This window comes from Fukomys damarensis, unplaced genomic scaffold (assembly GCF_012274545.1).
Source record: "Fukomys damarensis isolate Sample0158 unplaced genomic scaffold, DMR_v1.0_HiC HiC_scaffold_8, whole genome shotgun sequence".
In the NCBI taxonomy this organism is placed as follows: Eukaryota; Metazoa; Chordata; class Mammalia; order Rodentia; family Bathyergidae; genus Fukomys; species Fukomys damarensis.
The window spans coordinates 18,330,255-18,356,339 of NW_022900920.1; the positions used below are offsets into that span (position 1 = coordinate 18,330,255).

Sequence of the window (26,085 nt, forward strand, 5' to 3'; positions counted from 1 at the left end):
TAGCATTGTGGTTCACTTACCTCCCCGAAGCCCCCTTTCCCCAGCACTCGGTACTGCCTGAAAGTATTTTTGGTCACCGGCTGCCTGGAAAGAAGTAAGAACCTGACATTGGTCTCTTGAGTTACAGTTCAGGATCCACAAGAAATGGGCCTGGGCACCTCTGAAAGCAGCTGTGGAGGCACAATCCCAGGGTCTCTGACCGCCCCAAGGATCCCCCAAAATCATCACTGCAGATTGACCTTCAAGGGCTTACTCTGGGGCTGGTGTTCAAATGCCAGGGAATGAACAGCCCTGGCTTAGTCAGCAGGATGGAGCAGGGACTTGAAAAATGAGCCTCAGCTACACCAGATGCAGGAAAAGGGGAAGGAGCCACAGAGGAGGCCTCGAAGGATGAAGGGAGACCATACCCTCTCTGTACCTGCACAATAGTGGAACTCACTTCCTGTCCTATAGGACCTGTAGCTCCTAGGGACAAAATCTGCTAGCTTCAGCTCTGGGCTGGGTACTTTTTGGTCATCAGTCCCCAACCATTCCCCCACTGGAACCCTTAATTATATTTCCCTCAGCTATCCTGGATGCTAGAAGATCCGGAATGTCCATGGCTGTACTCATGAAGTAATCATCACATTATATCTCCTGACGCACCATTTTCATTAGCCAAGCCCACTTATGTCTAATCAGACAGCTCAGACTTCCAGGAGTAAGCAAGTAAGAGGCCATCTAGTTGAACCAAGGACTCTAGGATGAGCTTATTTTTTATCCCTGGCCAGATTGGCTAAAAACAATCAGCTTAGAATGTGAGAGTTGGCTCTTGGATCCCCAGGACTCTTTGTGAGCACTCCTCTTCCCAGGAGTCCTGACCAGGGCCCGAAGGGAGCCTGACTTGGGCCAAAGAACTGAATCAGTTCAAGAAAGCCCAGTATGCCTCAAACTGTCCAATAGCTCTTGAATAAATGTATCTTGTGCAAAATGCTTCTTCTTCTTCTGGGACCCGAAGATGGTTTGGATTTCACTGGAAGCCACATCTTCAACACTATGGCCACTCTTAGGGCAACTCTAAAAAACCAGAGAACTGTAGGGCCCCCACGTCTCCAATTCTCGTGCTGTAACTCACTAGTGTTTTCAAGGGGTGTGGGGCCCAGTCCCCATCGCAGAGCTGCCCTCCTGCAGGCCTGAGAGCAAATCTGTCCTACACTGGCACCCGCCATGCGGTCCCGGGAGCCTTTCCTACAGCTGCCCTCGAAACCACATGAAGGCATCTGGGGCCTAACAGTTTACGATACATGGAGAACAAACAGTCGCTCGACATTACCGCAGAACTCCTCGGCTAGGGGGAAATGAGTGTAATACAATTTCCCAGGAATTTCTTGGTTAACCTTGGAAGGGAAAAAAAATCCCTTTAATATTTCAGCAGTACAGTACTAACAGGCCATGATCTTGTTTGGAAAAAAAAATAGGAGGAAGGTGGGGTGTTGTCAGTCATTTGGGGCATTGCTAGGCCAGGATCCTGCCCTGTCTCCGAAACCTTAGTACCTTACAAAGGATGAACTCTTAGCTTCTCTGTAGTCAGTGTATAGATTAGAAACACGCATTTCATGCACTTGGTACAGACAAGTAAAAGGAAAGCCAGTGGCCACAGGATTCTACAGAGTCATAGCTGGGTGGGTTAAGAGATTGAGTGAGGGGCACTGGGTTCAGGTTCTGGCTTTGCCAGGCCTTTGTGTATGGCCAGAGCCCACCCATCAGCGCCTCTGAGGCTCACATCTCCAGTAAATGGAGGTAACAAGACGGCCGATGTAGCCATCCCAGGTTCCTTGTAGGCTCCTACTCGAGCATCAGCTGTCAATACCCAGATCCCTTGGAGTGGAGGGTGGGGCCCTTCGCGGGGTCTTTATGTAACAACACCCACTGCTCCGTGCACTGTACACTGCGCACTGGCTCGTGTCATCCTCACACTGGCCTTAGGGCGTAGGACTATTCTGTCCCCACTCCTCAGTTGAGAACACTTAGGCTTCGAGAGGTGAAATGTGTTGCCAGGTCCTGGCTGCTAAATGATGAAGTGGGTCTGGGGTCCCACCTTCCCTGGTGGCCAGGGGCAGGTCAGGGTGTGTGTTCCACAGCCCAGGCCTTCCAGGCATGGGTAGGCATGCTGAATACATCCCCACTGGCCTGTGCCGAGGTGCTCAGAACCAAGACAGAGCCAGCAGCAAGCCACTCCTTCACCATCGAACATAGACAGGACATTGCAGGCTCCATGGTGACAGCCAGGGGGTGACAGCCTGAGGCCAAATGGCCAACTTCTGTCCAGCGCCAGCTTTGTTCCAGCCTTACTTCATCTCATTCTTTCCTCAGCCTACGAGGCAGGCATGATTGTCCTCATTCCCCAGAAAGGGAACTGGGGTGCCATGAGGTGAGCCCCCCTCGCAGAGGCCCCGCCTCAGAAAGAGGCAGTGGGGACTCAGACCTGGGCTGTGGCTCTGTGGCTTCGCAGGGTATCTGGGCTGACCTGCCCTCCTGTGATGTGCAGGTGCAGGGCGGCCAGTGGAGCTCATCGGGCCAACAGAGAAGGCAACCCTCTGGTCACTGTCACTGCTCTGCTAGAGTGGAGAGCCGTGTCCCGGCCACACACGGGCATGCTGCTTCCCTCTTCGGGGGGTCTCCTGATGGATGCAGGGCAGGGCTGAGAATGGGCTGTGAGGGGGTGCTCCAGGCCTGCAGCCGACCAAGATGGCAATGGTGCTGGGCCACAAGCAGTTGAAGGGGCAGGATGGTGCCTTGCTCTCTAACCATAGAGTGTCTTGGAAGGCTCTGAGTCCCAGAACTCCCGGGACAGGGAGCATGGGATGTGAGGGGATGCCCCCACCCCAGCTTTGTCTACCAGCTTAGCACAGCATTGATTTAGGGCAGGAATCACTCTGTTCTACAAATTGTGCAACGCTGTAGGTGGACTGAGCACTGTGCTGGGGACAGGTCTGGGACAGGTCACCCCCTCAGATGCACTACTGGCTGGCTGGGTGACAAGGCAATGTCTCTTCTCTACCTCATTATTCTCAAGGAGGTGGCCACGCAGTGAGAGCACTTTGAAAAGATCGAGGAATGAGCAGGTGCCTAATATCACCTGTTAATAGAAAGATGGAAACAAAACAATAAGGAAACCTTGCAGCTCACTCCCTAGGAGGAAATCAATGCTGATGAAGCCGGCGAGAACAGGTGCTCAGGTACTGGTAGGAGAGGAAACTGAGAGTGGTTGTTTTGAAGGGCAACTTCACAGTCCCTTAGTTTATAATCAGGTGGCTTTTGACTCAGAAATTTCTCTGCTAGGAATTTCTGTGCATGTACTTGCAAAAGTACGTACAGAGTTATGTATAAAGCTATTCATTATTTAGAGAAGGCTGTACAAAAAAAATGAGAACAGCCTCAATGACCATCAACAAGGCATGAGGTTAAACAAAGGATGCACAACTATTTCAAAGAGCTCTACTTGACTAGCAGAGAAAGATTCCCCAAAGACAATGAACCAAAGAAGCAAGAACAGGGTGCTATGTGCGTGCACCTGCATTTATGTGTACTTAAAAATGCACAGATTATTACTAGAATTTAATTAACAGGAGAAGGCTAATTCTGTTGTAATCCTGGACCTCTGGGAAGTAACTGCCTTTTTATATGAAGCCAGAGGTGAAACCCTGCACCCCTACCTCTCCCATTTGGATGCTGTCATGTGTGGGGTGTGGAACACTCACCTCTCCAACCACTTCCACTGGAGAAAGCGGTCAAAATACATGCTGTCCAGGTATTTGTGGAACGGCTCTCCCCTCAGGTAGTCATGGACAGACCTAGCTCAGATGGACAGAAGGATGAGTGTGCTATAACCCCAACTTCAAGCCAGTGGGCAGAGCTGCTGCCATTGGGAATATAAACAAACAAGGTCTTGCAACAGATGTGGCACATTTGGCCAGAGGCCTTGCCACCCTGCTGATGGTCGTCTGAAACTGGCTGATCCTGTGACATTTCTTGGATGCTTTTGTTGGGCATTATTCTGGGCACTGACTACAGTAGGGAGTATGGGGGGATACAAAAAGGAAAGCATAAGCATTAAATGATCCCAGAGATATGTTGTTACGAATTAGGGCTTGGTGAGATCTCTCCGAAGAAAGGACGCCTGGGCAGAGATGAGCACAGATGGAGCCTTATGAGGTATGGGGGGTGATGGGGTCTCAGAGGAGGTAGGGATGAGAAGTGGGGACACATCTCCTGAGGGATCTGGGTTTGGTCTGGACCAGCAAAACCACCACGAGTTTTGCACATGTGCAGCAGCATTTGCTGGGCACTTGTTGTGGGCCAGGTGGCTGTGCCCAGATAATGGGGACTCCTCTGTGTCTTAGGCCATCAGGGAAGGGCCTGGCAAATTTCAAAGGGCCCCTTTTCACAGTGGCTATCTACCGCAGGCTCTTTGGACTTGAAGGGAAGGGAAGGGACAATGACAGGATGGGGACCACCAGAGGCGGTGTCCTACCAAACCTAAAAGTAGGCCAGTGAGGGAGTCAAGGTCACCAGCTAGGATACTGACTACTGCTGCTCATCTCTCCACAGCACCTAATGCAGAGCTGGGCCCAACACAGCCTTCCCCAAAGATCAGCTCTCATTGCAGCCCTCCCAGCTCCTCCATCTGCCCATGCAGTCGCTGCTTTTGTTGTGTAAGCTTCATGAAAGCCAGGACTGCCTTCCTGCTCACCTTGGTATCTGTCAGAGCCAGCAGAGCCTGGTACACAGGAGGTACTCAATGTCTGCAATACTGAATTAGGGCACACAGAAGGGTCAGACTCACCCAGCCATGTGAGGTGAGCTGGCTCCGGACGGGGCCCTGGTGGGTGTGTGCGGGTGTACCTGCAAGTCTCAGCTCACGGGCAGTGGCCTGTGAGTCAGGGCGGAGTGGGCTTAGTTGGTGCCAACTTGGCTCACCCTCCCCTAGGGTGGATGTGGGGCCTGCTGATAAGATCCAGCGCTGCTGAGCAGGCAGCCTATGGCCCCCCAGCCACAGTGCCACCTGGTTGTCACTGCCAGAGGTGGGGGTCTGAAAGCCTAGGAGGGATTTCAAGGCCATCCAGGCAGGGGCAAGTTTTTGTATACTCCTCTGTCCCAATAGCTCGGAGAGCCAACTGTTCTGAACAACCTCTGAAGTAGGATGTGGCACTGCATTATCTTTTCCCTTTGGGAGAAGTACAGTGGTCCACTCGTCTGTGGAGGAAGTTCCAGCTCCCACTAGATGCTGAAACAGTGGACAGTGACAAACCTTATATGGTAAGTTTTCCCTCTACGTAGAAACCTATGATAAAGTTTACTTATAAATAAGGCACAGTAACAATAACTAATAATAAAAACAACTATAACAATATACTGTAATAAAGTAATTCAAAACTCTTTCCTGGAATTTCCCATTTAATATTTTCAAACCACATTTGAGCATATGTAACTAAGTCTGTGGGAAGCAAAACCATGGATATGGGAGACTACTATACACAAATAACTGGGTGGCTCGGCTGGAGCCTTCAGGCACTGAAGGCCTTCCCAGAGCCACACAGCCAGAGGAGGGACAGGAGCAGCCTCTCCCCGGTCAGCCTGATCACCCCAGCCCAGGTTGGCCAGGTTGGCACAGAACTTACTGTACACAGGCAGAAAACAGCTCTTTACAGGGTCTCTGCAGGAGCTTCGCCTCTGTCTGGGACACCAGGTCTCGGCTGACTTGAGTGATGAATACCCGGGACTGGAAGGAAGAAAGAGAGGGAGAAGGTTACAGAGGAGTAGGGTGGTTGGGAGCCCATATATGTCAGACTAGGGGTGAGGGTGCACAGTCTGCCTGGCCATGTGGACAATGTCCAGCAGTATGTGGAGGTGGCTGGGTGGGAAGACACAGAGCTCAGATTCAGGGGGAGATCTCAGGCTCGGCCACTTACAAACGGTGTGACATCACAGAGGTCATGTGGCTCTTCTGAGCCCCCTGTGGTGAGAAGCGACAAAGTGTGCATGTGCTCCCAGTTGTAAGGAGCTATGGCCCATCAGTGAGTGCATGGGGACACCCTTTAATCACACAAAGTACAAAAGTGAAGGTGAACTCAGTCCATCCCAGGCCCGGGGCTCAGGTGAGAGGGTCTGCAATGGGGAAAGTGCGAGTGGGCGGGAAGGCTCAGGAGGAGGGTGGGTGGGAGGAAACTCAGGGCCACAGCGTACAGTACTGGAGCTGGCACACCTGGGTTTGAATTGCAGATCTGCTACCTGTGGCTGTAGGACCTCATCTGAATTGCTCAGATTCACTGTTCTCAGAAAGATGATAAGGAACACTATTTTCTCCCAGAAGAATCAATGAAATGTTCAGGCTGAGCACTGTCCCAGATCCTGCCATGTAAGTGGTGAAATAAATGTCACCATGGTCACATCTCATTCTTTCTAGATTTTGAACTTCCGGCCATAGTACTGTACTTTATTTCAAGTTTGAAAAGGAAGTTCTGAGAGTTTTAAAATCCTACTGGGAGCAACAGTGGTCTCACCCACCAGTCCCCTCCCGGCCATTCATCCTCCACAGCCATTCGCAGGACCTGACTCACCAGCTGAGCTTCAAGGGGGGTTTTTAATAAATTACAGGGAAAACTGAGAAAATTGCTGGGAGCCAGCTCAGAAAGACAGCACATAAACACATCTTTCTCCTCAAAGGATGCTGAGATCTGAAACGCTTGCTTTCTCTTCCAGCTACTGAGATGTGACTGCAGGCTTGATTACTCTGCTTAGTCTGCTAGGCAGTGCCTGCGGGGGATTGGGCTGGGGGTGGTAGGGGAGTCTGGCAGCAGCTGGTCCGTCCCTGCTGAATGAAATCCATGGCTCATTTTCCATTCCCCTTGGTTCTGAATACCCAAAGCCCTCCCTTCTTTCCCAGACCCAGCTTCGCCTCTCTGTGGGTTCACACCTGCCTTGGCATCTCCTTCCCCAGGCCCTGGTGGCGGCAGCTTGGTATCAGTGCAAAGCCCCTGACACCAAGCACTGCTGAGCATGTCCCCCTGCCAGCTTATTACAGGCTATCCTGGTGGTGGCAGCCCCCTCTCACCTTTCTCCAGCCTGTCCTGGACCATCCCTCCCTCCCCACAACTAAGAACCTTGATCTACAGGACAGAGGCTCAGCGTTGCCGCAGGAGCCCAGAGCCAGAGTCAGGAGCACCATCTCAGTCTGACCTCTTGCTCTCCTCATCTGCAACAGGAGGGAGCTGCTCCCGGGACACCGTAAGGCTCCTTTGAGATCTGAGAATGGTGGCTGGTGATTTTTACTCCTAAGACTTGGGAATATTTGGGGGGATTGTGGAAGTTCAGTCTCTTGGAAATCAGTAATTCCAGGCTACTTCAGAGAAATCAGATACGAGGACAAATCACTGGCCATGGGCACATCTGCTGCAGGAAGAAGAGAGCTCACGGATGAGGGAACCTCAGTTAGTAGGGCCCAGCACCTGGCCGAGACAGGTGCTCACTGTATATTTGTTAACAGGCTGGATAGTGGAGTGTTGTGCCTGGATGTCACCTTGTAGCCTATGCAGGTCAACAAAGATGAACAGAAATGCTGGGAGTGGGCAGCGGGGAGGAACTGGAAACATTTTGTTGACTGGAAGAAGAGGGTCCTGAGCTGTCCACTTGTGTGCACTTGGATGCACAGAATTTTGCCAGTATTCTGCCTTCATTTTCACCCAGGGGGACCCATTCTACCCATGGTAGGCCCAGCTGGGGGCTGGCACAGGGCACAGGGGGAGATTAAAAGGTGAAGCCAATATGTAGACAGTGTCCTAACAGAAAAGACCCCACACCTCAGCTATGTATGGCAATATATAAAATGGCTCAGAACTCAATGGCTTTCTCTTTCTTTCTTTCAGCAAATTTTCCTCGTTTTCCAAATGAAATTAATCTATAGACCCAATATTTAAAACAATAAGGGTGACTTATTGTTACCACAACGGTCTACACATATTGCGTGGTTCTATATGCATGAAGACACCTTACTTAATCTACGTATTAAAATGACGCCCATTCTGTAGATGACGAAACTGAAATTCAGAAAGGTTACCTGCCTCTCTGGCGCAGTAGGCAGTGTGTCAGTCTCATAATCTAAAGAAAACTCAAGCAATTTGCCCAAAATTTCCCAGTCAAGAAGCAACAGTAGCGATCTGAACCCAAGTTGGCTGGCCCTTGAGTATGACTTGGTGGGAGGTGGTGAGCTTTCCCATCACACCTCATCTCCCAGCAGGCTCCTGAGGTGTGACCTTAGTCCTTAGGGCTCTATAGATCTAGTGTGAAGATCAGGCACTATGAGGTCCTATGAGGCCAGCAGAGGCAGGTGCACAGCTCAGGGCAAGACACAGGGCAAACAGGACAGAGAGACCATGATGGGCTGGGGCAATCTGTGAAAGGATGAGTCAGAGACAAAGCAGAACCTGGCCTCAGATCTCCTAGCTGTCACGGGCCTGCCACTGCAAGTGAAGACAGCCAATCGAACTCCCTTCTCAGCAGGCAGCGTGGCTGTCCAGGGTCTGGGGTGGACTAGACCATTCTCATTCTTGGGGCTGACTGCCCACAGGCAAAGCACTTGCAGGAGAGTTGAGGAACAGATAACACTTTTTGGATAAATGACCACTGCTTTAAACGCAGCCTTTGGCCCAATGTGAAGAGATTAAGTGATTCCAACCAACTCTTTCAAGTGACTCCAGTGAGTGACAACTTTGCCAAGAAGAAGGAGAAGTTATTGGCCAGTGTGTCTGGAACAGAAACTCAAAGCCACCAATAGGGTACAAGGTGAGCAGCTGCTTGAAGAGCATTCCAGTTGGACAGTTACTATGTGAACCCATGGAAATGGAAGGTGTCTGCCCCCCCCAACACTCAGAGAAGTCATTGCAAAGGGAGAGTGACAGAGTTGTAAAGAAGGCCCTCAGGAGAGTGCAGCACACAAAAATCAATAAATGGAACACACCACATTAACAGAAGGAAGGACCAAAACCACAATCTCAGCCGATGCAGAAAAAGCAATTGACAAACGATAAAAATCCTAAAGAAAATTGGAATAGAAGGTCTTTTTTATTTTGATACTGTGGATTGAACTTGGGACCTTGCACTTGCGAGGCAGACAGTGACTCCACTAAGCTAAATCCCCAGCCCCTTAGAAGGTCTTTATCTAAATCTGATAGTTGAGTGTGGTGGTGCACGCCTGTAACACCAGCACTTGGGAGGCTGAGGCAGGAGGATAATTGTGAGCTCCAGGTCGGTCAGCCTGGACTATATAGTTCAAAGCAGGTCAGAATTGCACAGTGAGACCCTGTCTCAAAAAACAAACAAAATCAATCTGCTAAAAGCCATCTATGATAAACCAACAGCCAACATCATACTAAACGGACAAAAATTGAAAGCTTGCATTCTAAAATCAGGAACAAGACAAGGATGCCTACTATCACTACTCCTGTTAAATATAGTTCCGGAAATGTTAGCCAGAGCAATCAGACAAGAGAAAGAGATAAAAGAAATATGGATAGTAAAAGAAGAAGTTACAATTGTCATTATTTTCTGATAAGACCCCCAAAGACTCCCAGAATTAATAACCAAATTTGGTGTCATAGCAAAAATCAAATTCAACACTCAAAAATCAATAGCATTCCTGTACAAAAATAACAAACTCACCGAGAGGAAAATTAGGGAAGCACCTTTTACAATAGCATCAAGAAAAATGTAATACCTAGAAATCTAACAAAGGAAGTGAAAGGCCTCTACATTGAAAACTATAGTACTCTGAAAAAGAAGATCAAAGAAGAGATCAGACATGGAAAAGAAAAACCCTGTTCTTGGAAAGGCAGAATGAATGCAGTGAAAATGGCCATGGCTCCAAAACTGTTATACAGATTTAATGCAATCCCAATCAAAATACCAACAGCACACCTCACAGAACTAGAGGAAACAATCCCAAAATTCATATGGAACCATAAGACAGTGAATCCTTCTTGACTTAAGAACTCATTTCATTCCTGAAGCCTAGTTGTAACTCAGGTTGGTCAACCTAAGGCCCAGGCTCCTCTACACAGACTTTAAAGTCTCTCTCCTGTATACAGGCAGACGTCAGGGTCCTTAGGGTAACGTTGGCCCAGGATTTCTCAATGGATCCCACACAGGAAAGGATGTTGTAAAGTTCCACCCAGAACTCTTTAAGGGTTACATCTGTATCTAAGACCATCTGGAAGTGCCAATGGCTGGCATTTGGGTCATAACTCTAATTAACTTGGTTGTAAGTTATAACTAAACTTCTGGTCATGACCCCAGTTGTTCGTTTGTATGTCAGGCCAGTTGTAACTCAAGGGTCCACTGTAGAATAGCAAACCAAGTCTGGGCAGCAAGGGCAAGGCAGGGGGCATCACAATGCCTGGTTTGAATACTACAAAGCTATCATGATAAAAACAGCATGGTACTGGTAAAGAAACAGATCTGAAAGTCAGTGGAACAGAACAGGGGATACAGAAACAACTCCAAGCACACTGAGGCACCTATCTTTGACAAAGGGACCAAATACCTTCACTGGAAGAAAAAGCCTCTAACAAATGGTGCTGGGAAACTGGCTTTCCACATGCTGAAGATAAAACCTAGACCCATATCTCTCACCAGGCACTTAAACTAAAATCAAAATGGATCAAAGATTTAAATATTAAAACAGAAACACTTAATCCGTTGGAAGATAGAATGAGTAAAATTCTCAAAGACATAGAAGTAGGCAGAGATGCTATGAACAAAACCTTGGTCACACAAGAAATACTACAAAGAATCAGTAACAGGGATCACACCACATTAAAAAGCTTTTGCACAGTGATAGAAACCACCAACAGATGAAGAGACAACCCACAGAAAGGGAAAAAATTAACCAGCTACTCTTCAGACAAAAGACTAACATCTAAAATACATAAAGAACTAAACAAATTGAAATACCCAATCCAAAAATGGGCCTCTGAAATGAAGAGACACTTTTCAGATGAAGAGATACAAGTGGCAAATAAATATATGAAAAAATGTTCAACATCATTGGTCATTCGAGAAATTCAAATTAAAACAACACCAAGATTTCATCTCACTCAGGAAGAATGGCTGTCATCAAGAATTCAAACCATAATAAATGCGGGCGAGGCTGTGGGGGAAAAAGCAGCCCTTCTCCACTGTGGGTGGGAGTGTGGTCTGCAGCAACCACTGTGGAAATCAGTATGGAGATTCCTCAAAAAACTAAAACTAGAGGTTCCATTTGACCCCCTCATAGGTATCTTCCCGAAGGAGTTGAAAGCATCATGCTACAGTGATGTATGCATATGCACATTTATAGCAGCACAATTTGTAACAGCTAAGTCCTGGAAACAGCCCATATGCCCATCACCCATGAATGGATAAAGAAAATGTATCTATATGCAGTGGAGTAGTACTCGGCCAGAAAGGGTAAACTTGAGTCATTTTCAGGTAAATGGGTGCAGCTTCAGACCATAATGTTAAGTGAAACCATACACACGTTTAAATATCACATTGTTTCTTTTAAGTGAGAAACCCAAAATGTAAATAAACAAGAGCAAAATGGAGGACAGATACCAGGAAGTAGGAAGAACATGGGTGGGGGAACAAGGGAGGGGGAGAACAAAGGGAAGGAAGAAAACAAAGGATTAACAGACAGATAACGGAAAGGGAAAACTGAAACAAAGTTTGTAAATGAGGAGAGAAAAAAGTTAAGGGAGAGAAAGGAAGTGGGAAAAAAGGAAGAATTAAGACAGATGAGGAGCCAGGTGTGGTGGCGCACACCTGTAATCCCACCACTCGGGAGGCTGAGGCAGGAGGATCGCTGTGAGTTCGAGACCAGCCTGGGCTATATAGTGAGTTCCAGGTCAGTCTCAACTACACAGTGAGACCCAGCCTCAAACAAACAAACAAACAAAAAAAGACCTATTAGGTACTAGGGCAGGGATTTAGCTCAGTGGTTCCAGTGCCCACCTCACAAGGACCGCAGTTCGATTTCTAGTACCACAAACAAATAAATAAAAATTTTAAAAAAGACATATTAGGTAGAGATACAAATTCCCTGTGATGAATGTGATCATTATATATGGCAAATATGTATTAATAAAAAATTTTTTTAGGTACATGATCCCAACAATGAATGTAACTGTACTGTATCCCTAAAATGTACCAATACACTCAATAAAATTTAAAAAAAAAATTTTTTTTTAAAAGAAAGCCCCCAGGAACCTGCAGAAGAGGCCTCTAGCAGCTCAGAAAGCTCTGAGCTTAGCACCTGCACCCCATCCCAGGCTCTCTGAAGACAGAATTCTCTGCAGTTCCAGATCCCTTCCAGGAGGCCAATCCTTCTGGCCAGGTGGGCTCTGGACAAAAACAATGTACAGGAGACCAGCTTGAAACCCCACGGGGCAGGCTATAGAATATTATTACTGAATTGGCTTATAAATCAGCTATCGATTAAAATTATGAGTCTGTCCTAGGCCTCTGTGACTTGCTAGATGAGCCTTGGGTTGGCAAATGGAAATGAACTCCCTTATGCAACGGTCACAACTGTGACCTCACTGGTCAGCAATACTGTGCCGTCTCTGAAAGCAAGAAGACACTGCAGCTGAGGATTTACAACTCTCGAACAGCCTTCCTCCTAGATCGAATGGTAGCTAAAGATAACACGGGCTACTTGTCCATTACAACCTGTCCTTTGCAGGAATGCAGCGTTCCTCCTGTTTTACAAGCCTGGTGTCACCAGGGCCTTAGTCCCGCTGTTCCCTATGTCTGCCTGTATGCCCTCTGCTATACTGTATAATTAATAAATACTGACACGTGTGGGCCTTGTGGTCAGTCTTGGAAGAGTCAAGATCAGGTCCCCCACCAGGTTATGAAAATCTTGTCTCATGTATTATTATTATTATTATTATTTTATTTTATTTTATTTTTTTGTACTGTGGATTGAACTCAAGACCTTGCACTTGCAGGGCAGGCGGCAGAACCACTGAGCTCACGGCCCTACATGTATTATTTTTTATCCTTGCCACACCCTCAGCCAGGTGTTCAAGCAGCCTGATACAATATCCTCATGGTACTGAGGCCTTCGGATACTGGGAGTGCCAGTTGTGCAAATGTCGTGGACTGTCCTCTAGGCTGAAGCTGAGGGTAAGGGCAGGGAAGAAAGTGAGGGGAGATGCTCCTCCAAGTCACAGATGTCCCTCTAATTTCTCAGCAAGCAAACATGGAAGGGTGAGGGCCTCAAGCTCTTACATGTCTGCAGGAGGGAAGGAGGCCAGGCAAAGGTCTTGGTGGTGGTCTTTGGTAAAATTTTCTCAGGGGCTTGGGACTCCATCAGCCAGGAGTGCTTTGAAGTGACACCTTCTTCCTTTGGTCACTAGATGTTTACCTGCTCTAGCTGAAATGCCTTGACCTCACAAAGCAGTGTGAATTTGAGTTTCCACATTCCTTTGCAAAGTATTCAATGCGCACTTGGTGTCGCAGCTACCAAGGGCCACAGGAAGGACTGGGGACAGGGGCTTTCTGATCAAAGTGCCCAATCATGAACGGCTGAGAACTTGATGGTCTTGGGTAGCGGAAGCTGAGCAGTCTGTGTGGCCTAGCCACAGAGTCACTCTGATGTCAGTCAAGATGACACTCAGCTGTTCTTAGGGATGGAACAGCGTAAGATAGCAAAACATGCCTCAGGGACACTGACCAGAGCTCTCCCCTTTGGCCAGACCAGAAAGGACTTGGCTGCCTTGGGAGACTGGAGGCTGCTGGGACCACCCATGCCACTTCTGCAGTCACCTGGACCTCTAACAATCTCTACTGTGCTCCCTTCTTTGGCTAAGAACCCTCCCACTCTCTCCCCAACTGACACTAGAGAGGAGCAGTGTGGCATTAAAGCTTGGGTGCACCTTACCTGCTCTCCGTGAGGCTGTGCTTCTGGGTAAAAGCCACCTCACCCCAACAGGAAAGAGCTATTGCCTCTCCCACTCGGGATGAGCAATTGACCTTGAATCTATCTCCTGCCCCAGAGGTAGCTGGGGCCTCACTTAGATGGGGGTCAAGGCTGCCGGGGATGCAGCAAACAGAAAGACTGGGTGTAGGTCCATGACTCTCCCCTGGGAATTCCTGACGACCTGTTCCCTCTTGCTGCCCCCCTTTCACCCGGATTCTGCTCTTCCTGGTGCTTATGACACCCATTCTGGAGATCTGAGTCTCTTCATGACATCTGTGGACAAGACCTATCCTGCCAGGCAGCAAGAAATGCAGCGGCAAGGGTGTTTCCCTGGGGACGGCCATGCAGAGAATAGCCGACTGCAGACGACCTGTGATCACGGCGGCTTTGTACCTTCCCTCATCTCCAGGCCCCTCTCTTCCCTTTTGTTGTCTCACACATCCTCTACTGCCAGTGACCCTAAACTTAGCACGCCAGCTAGACCAGACCTCCCTGTCTCCTACTCCTTTAGAGTGGAGCCTCTGCAATGCTCAGGGTTGGCGTTGATGGTCAGTAATGATTTGTGCAACGAGGGTCTCAGATTTTCTACAGACACCACTGTGTGGGGTCGCAGGCTGTTTGGGTTGAAGAGTTGAGCTCTGGGCTGAAGCTGTGCTTGTGTAGCAACGGGCTTACAGTGACGATACAGTTGGTTTGGGGTGACTGGCCGAGACTACATATGCGTGGGATGGTAACCTCCTACTATGCCAGCGCCCCTGGATATGCACCTGCCTGGTGCTTCACATTCCTGAGTCCTGATTGCAGCTGCTCAAACACTTCTATGCCTAACCCAGAATAGGAACAGCATAGGAACACCCCAGGAAATTTGGGGCACGGAGGCAGGCTGAGGAGGGCAGTGTGGGCCTGGACTAGGCATGGAGCTATCCAGCTTTACTCAGTGCACAAAACAGGAAGGAAGTGCAATCATCCACCCCTCTCAAGGCCTCCCCATGACCCTCAAAAGCTCGCCCTTGGTGACCTTACAGAGAGAGGGATCCAAACCCAAGGGCAGCGGGCAGCCCAGCCCCAGGTCAACAGGGGCCATTCAGCCAAGGCCAGTGAGCAATCAGTCCCCAAGGCAGTGCTGTGGAGTCCCCACAAGGAGACACCCCACAGGGACACCAGCCTGCCGTGGAGTGGAGGCCTCAGGGCACACCTGAAATAGCTTCTGAGGGAGCGCTCTCAGGCCTGAGAGGCAGGTCTTGCAGTAACTGCTTGCGTGTGTGTGTGTGTGTGTGTGTGTGTGTGTGTGTGTGTGTGTGTGTGCAAGTGGAGGGGGCCCCAGGGAGTGAGACTAGAGCTAGACCTTAGGTGAGGGAGAATGTACGTGGTGGAGAAGGACCTCACAGCAAACGAAAGGTGCAGTTGAGTGTGGAGCAGCGTGGTGACGCTGAGCAGCGTGAGACGTGTAGACAACAGAACGCGTGAGAAGCGCTGACAGGGAGCGCTACCTGGCAGGAGGCTGCCCCTCATCTAGGGAGGCTGCTATGTCATCAGGCCTGACGAGAACACTGTGAAGGGCTGCGGCCCTCAGTCATATTGGGAGCTGGCCCTGCTCTCCTGGGAACAGTCTCCTTCTGCACAGTGAATGACTGACAGGCGCCACTTCCGGCTCCAATGTCTTGAGGTGCTTGTTCTTTCTCATCAGTCTTTCATTTCAAGAGGTCAGAGTGTAAATGAGATCAGTTGTACTCGCAGGTGTCCCTGAAGGCACCCCAGGTTGGAGGGTGATGGAAAGGCCCTCTCCTGGCACACACCTCCCCAGTGGGCGACAGTAATTCTCCACTCCTGTGTCATCCTCGGAGCCGTCTAGAAACACATGTCCATACTTGTTCAAAGGTTCGGGACCCAAGACAGTGGGAAGGAGCAATCAGAGAGTCTCCAGGGAAGGGCCCCTTGGGGTTTACCCCTTCAACTCATCCAGGCACAGATGGACAATGGGAGACGGGACTCCACTGCGCCCCACTGCTGGCCCATGGAGGAGGTAGGACTGGCCTTTTAGAGTGGTCTGAGCCTGAGCTCTGGGCTAGCCCTCTGGGAAGAGCTCAGCTTTGCCCTCATCAGCCCCCGCTCCAAAGCAGCTTATCCCCATTTCTAGATGGGACACACACACCCACAGTCTTAGCCCTGCGATACCTCCCACCCACCCCTACCTCACTGTTCACAGCTCTCTCCTAATACTTGCTCTTGCATTTGACACCATGGCCTTCGAGGGAGTTTTTCTGAACCACCTAGCACTGATGGTCTCTACTGCCTACAGGACCAAGTCCAGTGTCTTCTCAGATCTGGCCCCAAGCCCCCTTCCTGACTTGCTTCCCCCTTCTGCCCTCTGTTCCCAAAGCTCGCCCCGCACTGGCCATTTCCTTGATGAGCTCTGGCTTTCCAGCTGCTGGGCCTTTGCTCCTCCCCTGAAGGCAGCCCCTTACCCACCATGGCAGGTCCCAATGCCACTGTCTCCAGGACCAGCTTCCAATACAGTACACCCATCTCCAAGATGATCATCCGAGCAGCAGGCCCTGCTACCCAGCCCTACTTCCCAGTGATCAGTACGATCACTGGCATCATCACTGCCATTCCCTGTGTGCCTACTTACTTCATGTCAAGTCTGGGAGCTTTACATTGGGTTATTTTGTTTACTCCTCTCAAGGTAGATTCCATCATTAACTCCATTTTACAGAAGTAAAAATAGCTCAAAGGTTGGGTAACTTGCCCAAAGTCACTCAGCTAGCCCAAGGGCAAAGACAAGACGTAAACCTCAGCAATCTGGCCAGACCGCTTATCCCTAAGCAGCATGGTGTCCTCCAGGGATGCAATGTTCCTTCTGAGGTAGCTTGGCCCTGAAGAGCAAGTACACATGGGGCTGGATACAGAGATAGAGTACATTCTGCATGTTTTGACAGAGGCTGTTTGTATAGTGAGGTCATGTGTCTCTCACACACACACACACACACACACACACACAAACTAATGTCCAGCATATGTTTTACTTCAACATATGCAAACATCCCACCAAAGGGTTCATTAGCTGAGGCTCTTCCAGTGGACAAAAGGTCAGCCTAGGACTGTCCCCTCTGTCTCCAGCAAGCACTTAGCCTTAATGATGTGTATATTTTCATATGTGGGCAGCTGACATTCCCCTTGTAAACTATTTGCAATTTCCCAATATGGGCAGACTCAGCTTTCAGGAAAAATAAAGAGATACAAGACTCTAGAAGAAAGGGGTTCTCAGGGGTCCCCTTCCTTCTAAATGAGGGGGATGCTATGTCCTGCTGGACCAGGTATGAAGCAGCTATTATTTGGGGGCCAGGACTTCTCCAGGATGGGAATGAGAAAGGGACACTAGCCCAACTGCATCCCAGCCACCCCTTGGCCCTTCGTAAGGAGATCTGCATCAACTCTGGGAGGTCTGGCTGCGGGCAGGGGCATGGGTGGAAATCAGGCATCCAGCAGAAGCCAGAGCTAGAGGCAGCTGTGGGAGGTAAGAGGGGCTGGCCCTAGCCACTGGCACCGGGCACAGCCAGGCATGTGTTAAGCCCTCAGTGTGGGTTTCACACCAGTTTGTAGTTCTGTTGCTCTCTCCAGAAGAACAGGGCTTGTTGCTCCAGGATAACAGATGTGGAAACTAAGCCTCTGGGAGGTGGGTGAAGAATAAGATCATTGCTTCATTTCCATATCACAGAATGGAGCGTGGGCTTGGGATGCATTACATAGCTCATAAATGCTTGTAGATAGAATATCAGTAAATGGTGGACCTGAGATTCAAATCCAGCTTTGTCCAGCTCCCAAACCCGTAATCTCTCCCATTCTACTTTGCTGAAATGAACTGATAAGGTTCTTAGCACACAGTACGTACTCAATATTCTTGTTGAATAAACACACCCACACACATACAACATGTATGTTCATAGTGTGAAGAGTAAGTTAGTCTTTTCCTGACCATCAAAGTGCCTTCAAAGCTAGGGATTTAGCTCAGAAGTGCTGCTGCCTGCCTCGCAAATACAAGGTCCTGAGTTTAATCCCTAGTATTAAAAAAAAGGGTACCTTCATAGGGTCATCTGTTCTACTCCCTGCCAAGGCCAAGCTAGGCCAATCAGAGTTGCTCTCTGGGATTTCCCAGAGTTCCTTTCTGGGATATACTCAGAACACAATGATCAGTGCACAGATCTCAGGCAGATTGTGGGCTGGAGTCTTGGGGGTGCAGGGTATAGGAGACCCTAGAGATGCCCTTGGAAAATACATTCTGGTTCCAGGGGTCCCATGCCCAGGTTCTACTGTGTCTCTCATGGTTTCATATACAAAGAGCCTTCAGCCCCCAGATTTCCAATAGCTTCCCCTTCGTTTGAGCAAATGGAAGGCAAGAATCTGCTACTTGCCACCAAGAATTTGGGTGGCGAAGACAGCAGGAGGTGGTAGGGCTCGCAGGGCTTGTTCTAACCCCAGCTCCTGGCTTGAAATTAAATATGCTTGTACAATCACAACCAGAAGGCCAAGGCAACAACAAAGACAAACAAACAAACAAAAAAAAGAAGGGCAAGGAAGAAGTTTGTTGACCAGCAGCTGCACAGAGTGTTTCCTCACTTCGGGGCTGATTTAAGGTCTGGTTGACAGAAAGAAAAAGCACCATTCTTCCACCTTTTTAATCAAAACCTTCAGGGCCATGTGTTAGAGCCACTGCCGCATACCCTTGAGTCTGTCTGGAACAGTTCCTCTCTGTCTGTGGCCAGGCAGGAGAGACACAATCCACAAGCCCCAAACAAGAGCAGATCAAAGGAAAAAGGAGGGTTTTATTTTCTGGGTCACTGAACAGAAGATAAATCAGCCCAGTCACATGCTCACCAGTGAAGTTCCTGCCACCCTGGGTCTGATGTCAATATCCTGCAGCTCTGGACAGGAACACCCAGACTCCTTACCACAGTGTCCTTGTGGTCAGCCCAGTGGATGGGCTGCAAAGCCTGAGCAAAATGCCTCTTGTAGCCCCCCTTGGCAGAGACCCTGCTGGACAGGCAGCTGGTAGCCAGGATACTTGTGACGGAAGCTGGAAAAATGACGTCTCCCTCCTTGGTAACTCGAGATGCTTCTTTGAAGTTCAAAGTGAGGTGATGCCCACCACTTGCCACGAAGGTGGGCATGGTCTTTAATCAGAAGTAGATTTACCATGAAGCAGAGGAATCTTAAGCTTTGGGGCTCTCTGCTTGTAGTCCCGAGAGATGTAGTGTTCTAGGTGGGGAGAGGAAGCCAGGTTTAAATGGGGAAGTGTTTCTACAAGCATTTCTTATAAACTGAGATTATAGATGAACAAGAGCAGAAATGTGAAGGCTCCAATAACTTGTGATTTCTTTTTGTGGTACCAGTATATACTTTTTTATGTAATATTCTCTTTCCTGGGTTATTTATTCTTCAGCCCCCCCGCCCCGCCTAGATCTAGATCTTCCCGTTTCCCATACAGAGCATTCACTCCAAGAGGCATTCCAGAATCCACCTCCTACCTCTGTCAGCCACCAAAACTCTAGGAAGATGGTGCCTAACCTGCTATCTTTCTCCCTGATGAAAAGCCCAAAGACCCTGAGTCAGAGATCTCTGGAGCATCACATGGCTGATAGAAAATAACAACCTAAGTAAGGACCACAATCCCATTATGGTGCAGGCACATCCACTACCCCGGTGACTTTCGCCTCTAAGTAGTGGAGGACTTTTTTGGTGATAGCCTTGGGGACAGCTGGAGATAATGCCACGACTGGGAGTTGTCTTTGCAAGCACATAGCCAGCCCTTATCTAGACCAAGGCACCACATACAGGTTCTTCGTAAGTAGGGGGCACTGCTGTGAGCAGTCCGGAAGCTTCTCCAGCTGCGGTCTGGGCTGAGTCAGTCCATCAGCCAAAGGTTCTGTAAGTGTCCATTCTGTGCCTAGATCATGAGTTCCAGCCCAAGGACTCCAAGGCCAAACTCACTTGGCCAATGGCAGGAGTTCAAGGCCCAAGAGAGGTGTGGGTAGCTAAGTGTGGGCAGCCTGACAGTCCCCAGAGACAGCCAGTGAGGTGGCCTCATCCTCATCAGACACAAGTGGCTTCAGAGCTGTGGTGAGGTTTGCCAAGGGACTGGAGATTTGGGTAGATGGTCCATCCTTTGACTCTTGGTGGCAATGTATCAGGATGTCTGCCAAGAAGAAGACCAAGGCATTGGCAGAGTTCACAGCATGGCCAAAGTGACACTTTTTCTGACAACTTTCAGATGCCAGAATTGCCTCTGAAGACCCCAAACAGATAGCAGGTTCATAAGCACCAGTATCTGAGTGAGGGGCCATGAGGTCAGGAAACACTTGGAAAAAGCTGCTGCCAGGGTGGAGACAACATTCCAGCCCCTTCACAGGCCCTGCTGGGCCATCCACTGGGACCCAGCACATTCCCTGGGTCAGCAAAGTGGGGAAACAGAGCCCTGGAGGAATAGCCATAGTCCTCAAAAAGGGGAAAGCAGACTGAGTTCAGAAGTCCTAGACCAACATTTCCTTTGCTGTTCAAGCGGCTGTGCAGAAATCAGGACAAAGAATTCTTAGGGGTCAGGAGTGAGAGAGGACATTTTTAAACAATGGCAGAATTTAACCAGGGGCCCTGAGAGCCAGGCAGCTTTAATGAGAAGGAAAGGAAACTACACAGTGACCTTAACCCAGACCTCGACCCTTTACGTCAAAAGCAAAAGATGATAATTAACAAAATGAGATGTGCCCGGATGTTCAGCAAGGGGCCAGCTGAGCTCTGTCAATTTGATAATCCCTGGTCATGACCTGTGGGCCCAAAGTGTGTGACTGGAGATGACATACTGTTTACACAGGGAGTGCACGCAGGGCTCATTGGTCCCATAGCAGCTGCTGGAGCATTAGGGATGTTTCTTCACAAGTGGGCTACACACAGGCAACTCTGCTCTGGGCCAATGCCATCATATGCAGGTACCCTACAAGTGGAGCTCTGGTCCCTAGGGGCTGAAACAGTTCTTTCAGGTGTTATACATGAGAGGCAAGGGCACAACCAATTCTGTCTCCAGAACACACAATGACTTCCTGTTCCATGAGGTCCAAAACAGCATCAATTTGAAATTGGGTTCAATTTTTCTTTGAGGAAGATTTCATTCCATGAGCCTTCAGGATGCCGGCAGGAATCTCCTAAGATTCAAGAAGTTCACCTGAAACCCCCCAGCCCCATAAGACATCATTTCTCTGCCCAAAGGCCCATGGATAGGGAAGGCTACACAGGAAGCCAGACACTACAGGGACCAGCAATGGTGCCCGTAGGAAGCCTGTGGCTGTTGTCTCCAAAGAGAGGACTTCTGGACAGGAAATGCTATATACACACAGAAGAAGGAGGTCAGAGGTAGAGCTAGCTTCACCAACAGCTAAGAATCATGCAATTTTCTAACCAGGAAAGGGACCTACAGGGGGCTGCTCTGAGGAGCTCCAGCCGGGCACAAGACTGAAAGGAACATGGCCCAGCTGGCCAGTCACCCAAATGGAATCTTCGCTCAGACCAAGGTAGACTTCAAGCTTACTGGATTCAGTGACAAAAGAATGGAGATTTGACTGGTGCTGGGAGATGATGGCCAAAGAGCTCAGCAGAAATAAAAGGCCAGGTCCAGCAGCCAGAGCCCAAGCCCCATGGACAATGTGGTGGGCACTTGGAAGGAAGGGGTTTGCCCATGTAACCCATGCTTCACACCCTTGGTTGCCTGGGACACCATGGGCTGGCTAATTAGATGGGCTCTACACCACCTCCCCAAGGTTACAAACCACAGGAAGGAGCTCAGAAAGGAGCCTTATTCCTAGTGTAGTGCTCTTTGTTCCAGTAGGAACACGCCAGCTTTTCCATAATGGTTCATAGTTGTGAAGCAGAGAGTTAGCACTTCTGAAGATGATGAAAGGTATTAGGAAATTTAGGAACACAAATAATATTGAATCACTCAGAGCAAAGTGTATTCTCTTCAAGCCTCTGACCACCAAGACAAAATGTCAGTACAATGCTACCATCTTGTTACCAAGTTTCTGATACTCACTAATCTTTCAAATAAGCAAAGTGGCTTAGAGTATCTTATGTGGACTTTGTGCCAATTTTTCCAGGTGCTTTTAAGTATGATAAATTAATACTAAATTTTTAGGAATATTTCTATTATAAGGTTACTTTTTAAAAATCATTTAAAGCTGGGCATGGTGGCGCATGCCTATAATCCCAGCACTTGGGAGGCTGAGGCAGGGGAGTTCGAAACCAGTCTGGGCTACATTGTGAATTCCAGGTCAGTCTCTACTATATAGTGAGACTCTGTCTCAAAAACAAAAACAAAACAAAACAAAACAAAACAAATCATTTAATCAGGGCCAGGGGTTTTTGCTGCCTGCCTCAAAAGCACAAGGTCCTGAGTTCAGTCCCCGGTACCAAAAAAAAATTTATTTAAAACATGAGCTGATTAAAAAAATGTTAATGTAGATAACTGTAAACATGATCTATAAATACAGCAAAAGCTGTGAAGGTGCTTTGAGACTGGCTCAAGGTCACAAATCCAAATGAGTGCCATTTTTAATCAACCCCATACTCAGGTGGGGAAACTGAGGCTCCGGGAAGACTGGCAAGATTGGGGCTCCCTGCAGTCCTGGGGACAAACCAACTGATAGCCCTAGAGTCCCAGTAGCTTGGATTTGCAAAGACTTCTGGGGCTGCTGCCTGGTTGTGGAGGGGGAGGTGCCACTGAAGGGAGCTGGAGCATGGGAGGAGGTAGGGGAGGCAGAGAAAGATTGAACTTGGAGTGATTGCTTCTTTTCATTCAAGCTCTTTAGTTTTCAAAAGGTGAATGGTTTTTGTTGTTGTTTTTCAGAGAGCCAAACAAGCCCTCAGAATACATTTCTTTTGCACAGAAAAGTGGGCTGATGGATACTTTCTCCCTTAACAGGAACAAACTTCCCCACCTCACCTTGTCATTGTTTATAGAAATGAGAAGACAGCCCTGTGTCTATGGTGGACCCAAGGAACAACGTCCTGACTGTAGAAGAGATCTTGGCAAGAGATTACAAGAGCTGCCTGTGCTGGGCATTCCCAGCATCCCAGGGGAGCACCAGGACAGGTGCCATCCATATCACAAGCCTTCCCCAACCCAACTGTCTGCACTCCTGTCCAGGAAGACACTATACAGGCCCTTATAGCAGCTGACCTTGGGGGGGCTCAAAGGCTGGAGAGCGTTGCCATGCCAACAGGGTAAGGTTGGGATGCTCACGAAGTCCTGGCCCTGACCTCCTTACAGGCCACAGGGCTTTGGTTTTCCAAGGAAGAATGGTCCATGGGGACTGTGCACTAGGATTTCTTTGTTCTATCCCATACATGCCCTGCTCTCCAGGCCTGTGTACGCAAACAAAAGACAAAGCAAAAAAACAATCTAAAACCAAGAAATAAAAATGAAGTCTGAATTTCACAATTAAAAACCTTTGTGTTTCAAAGAACACCATCAAGTAACTGAAAAGATAACCACAAATGGAGAAAATATTTGCAAATCTTATATTTGAGAAGACACTGGCATCCAGATCATATAAAGAACTCTTGCAACTCAACATTAAAAAGACAAACATGTCAATTTTAAAAATGGGCAAGATGGATAAACTTTCAAAACACTTGTTAAAGAAGTCAGACACTGGGCTGGGAATTTAGCTCAGTAGTTCCAGCACCTGCCTCACAAGCACAAGGTCCTGAGTTTGATCCCCAGCACCACAAAAAAAAAAAAAAAAAAAAAAAAAAAAAAAGTCAGATACCAAAGGCCACATACTGTACAATATTCCACATATATGAAATGTCCAATATAGATCTGGAGACACAGAGTAAATCAGTGACACAGAATAAACCAGCTCAGAGTGACCCTCCCTCCCTTCCCCCTCCCCATCACACTGATCTGCAGGTCCAGATCAGCACAGAGCTCAAAATACTTGTCTGATTGACTGAGGGGCTCTCCAGTGAGCTCATCTGAGCCAACAACCTCGAGAACAGCTGTCTGATCAGCTGTGCTCACGCTATCTCACCTGAGCTGAGCCTGCTACACAGACAACACTTATAGTTTAACAGTTGAGGGGGGAGAACTCTGGGAGAAAGCTTTACTGGTGTGTTCACCCAATCTTCCGGATGCTTTTCTACTCTCTCCCAGCCTTCCCCCGACCTATGACTTCAAGGGGAAGTCTCCAGGTCAAGGCAGGTTAAAAGCTCATGTGCTTCCTTCATCCTTTCCTTCCCCTTTGGTGGTGGCCTGGAGATAACATATTCAAGACGGTAAGGCCACAAAAGCAGGACCTCTGAAGCACCCATGGAGAAGTACCCAGGAGGATTGTGACCCAATTGGATTGTGCATGAGAAAGAAATGTTTGTTGTATGAAGCCCCTGAGATTTAGGGGTTTGTTTGCTGTGGAAGCTCATATTAATTATCCTGACTAATACACTGCCTTTTAATGAGCCCAGCCTTTCTGTGGAGGCCTCTGTAGTGGGGGGCCTTCCAGATCCCTCCTTCCTTTCATGACTCCACAGCTAGGAGTTCCACGTCTAAATAATTTGCTCTCTCGGCCTTGATTTTGAAAGCTTAGAGGAGGGAAGGGAACAGGCAGAAGACAGCCACTGGCTATGTCTGTGATCCTTGTCACAGATGATACTTCATCTATCTTCCAGATGAGGAATCTGAGACACTAAGAGGCTTGGTAATTTTCCTAAGACCCTGCCACTAAGAGGTCACACCTGGCTTTGAACTCAAGTCTCTTTGGCCCAAAGGCTCACTTTCTTCTCACTCCACTCTCTCTCCTTGCATCTCTAATAGTTTTCAGTCTGCCCCAAAGCCCACCTTTGGCAGGTGTCCTGTACTGATACCCAAAGCCAAGCTGGTTGTGGGTGGGCAACTGCCCTAACATTTGGGGCAGTACCAGGGAATGAACTGCATCAAGGGCTGGGATCCTGGAGCAACACTTTAAAGGGCACTCTCCTACAGGGAGGAAGAATGAGGCACCAGGCATAAGCATCTAGTGCAAGCAGGGGCTTTCCAACCTGACTTTCAGCAAGTACACAATATCAGATATATGGGACAAGAGCTAGCCACGTAAGGCAGGAAAGGCAAGCGGCTCATGAGTGGAGAGTAACAGGGCTTCCCTTACTGTTTCATTAGAACTAACTCATATAGATTGAGTGCAGGGCCTCCAGCATGGTGCCACAGTGGGGGACACAGAGAGCAGATGCTGTCATCTCTGTTAATGAGCTAATATCCCTACCTCTGTGGATGGTGGAGGTGATTTCCCAAAGCACCAATAGAATGACCCTTGCCTTATGCTGAGTGTCCCAAGACACTCTCTTGTCTCCTCTTTTCCCCTCCCTCCTTTACTCTTCCACACAGAAGCATTACCCTAAAAATACAAATGACATTTGTTATAGTTTGGTTCTAGATGTCCCCGCAAAGCCTCATGTGGCCATAGGCTTAATCGATAGTGTGTGAAGCTAGAATTGATTCATGATGCAATGCTTGGCTCAAGGGTGGGCGTACCACCTACCCTAAGTAGTCTGAATAAAAGGGGCAGGGGGACACTGTTAACATTCTCTTATTGCCTTTGCTGCCTTTTGTGCATCATGTTGTTCCTCCTCTGCATTGCCTGTTTGCCATACCTGCATTGGAGCCAGCTGCTTATGGACTGAAACATCTACAAACTGTAAACCGAATAAACCCCTTTCCCTCTAACTTTGGGTGTCAGGTATTTTGTCTCAGCAACAAGAGAAAAGTAACTAACACAGAAATTTAGTACCAGGAGTGGGGTCATTGCTGACATTACCTGGTCATGTGGCTCAAAAGCCTTTAGAAACTGGCTTGTGGGAAGGAGAAGAGTTAGGAAAGATCCAGAGACACTGTCTACAGAAGGAGCTCTGGAACGCCTTAGGTTGTTCTGTATGAGAGATTCTGGTCAGACCTCAGAAGACCAGAAACTGAGTAGAGACTGGGCTCAGGAGGTTTCTGCTCAGAAGGATTACAATGGCTGCTGGACTCCAGAAGATGTGTGTTATGGCTT

The 26,085-nt window shown here is 48.6% G+C and overlaps 1 protein-coding gene across 2 annotated transcripts in view; it reads right to left on the reverse strand.

Annotated features, from left to right (window-relative positions):
• The window catches only part of Grk5 (G protein-coupled receptor kinase 5), a 64,058-nt gene that overhangs the window by 19,390 nt on the left and 18,583 nt on the right, over positions 1-26,085 (reverse strand). For both annotated transcript variants that reach the window (XM_010634522.3, XM_010634521.3), the window contains exons 4-6: positions 5,661-5,761; positions 3,741-3,833; positions 21-84 (exon numbers count right to left, since the gene is read on the reverse strand). In XM_010634522.3, the coding sequence (XP_010632824.1) occupies positions 21-84; positions 3,741-3,833; positions 5,661-5,761 (258 nt within the window). The remainder of the gene's footprint in view (positions 1-20; positions 85-3,740; positions 3,834-5,660; positions 5,762-26,085) is intronic.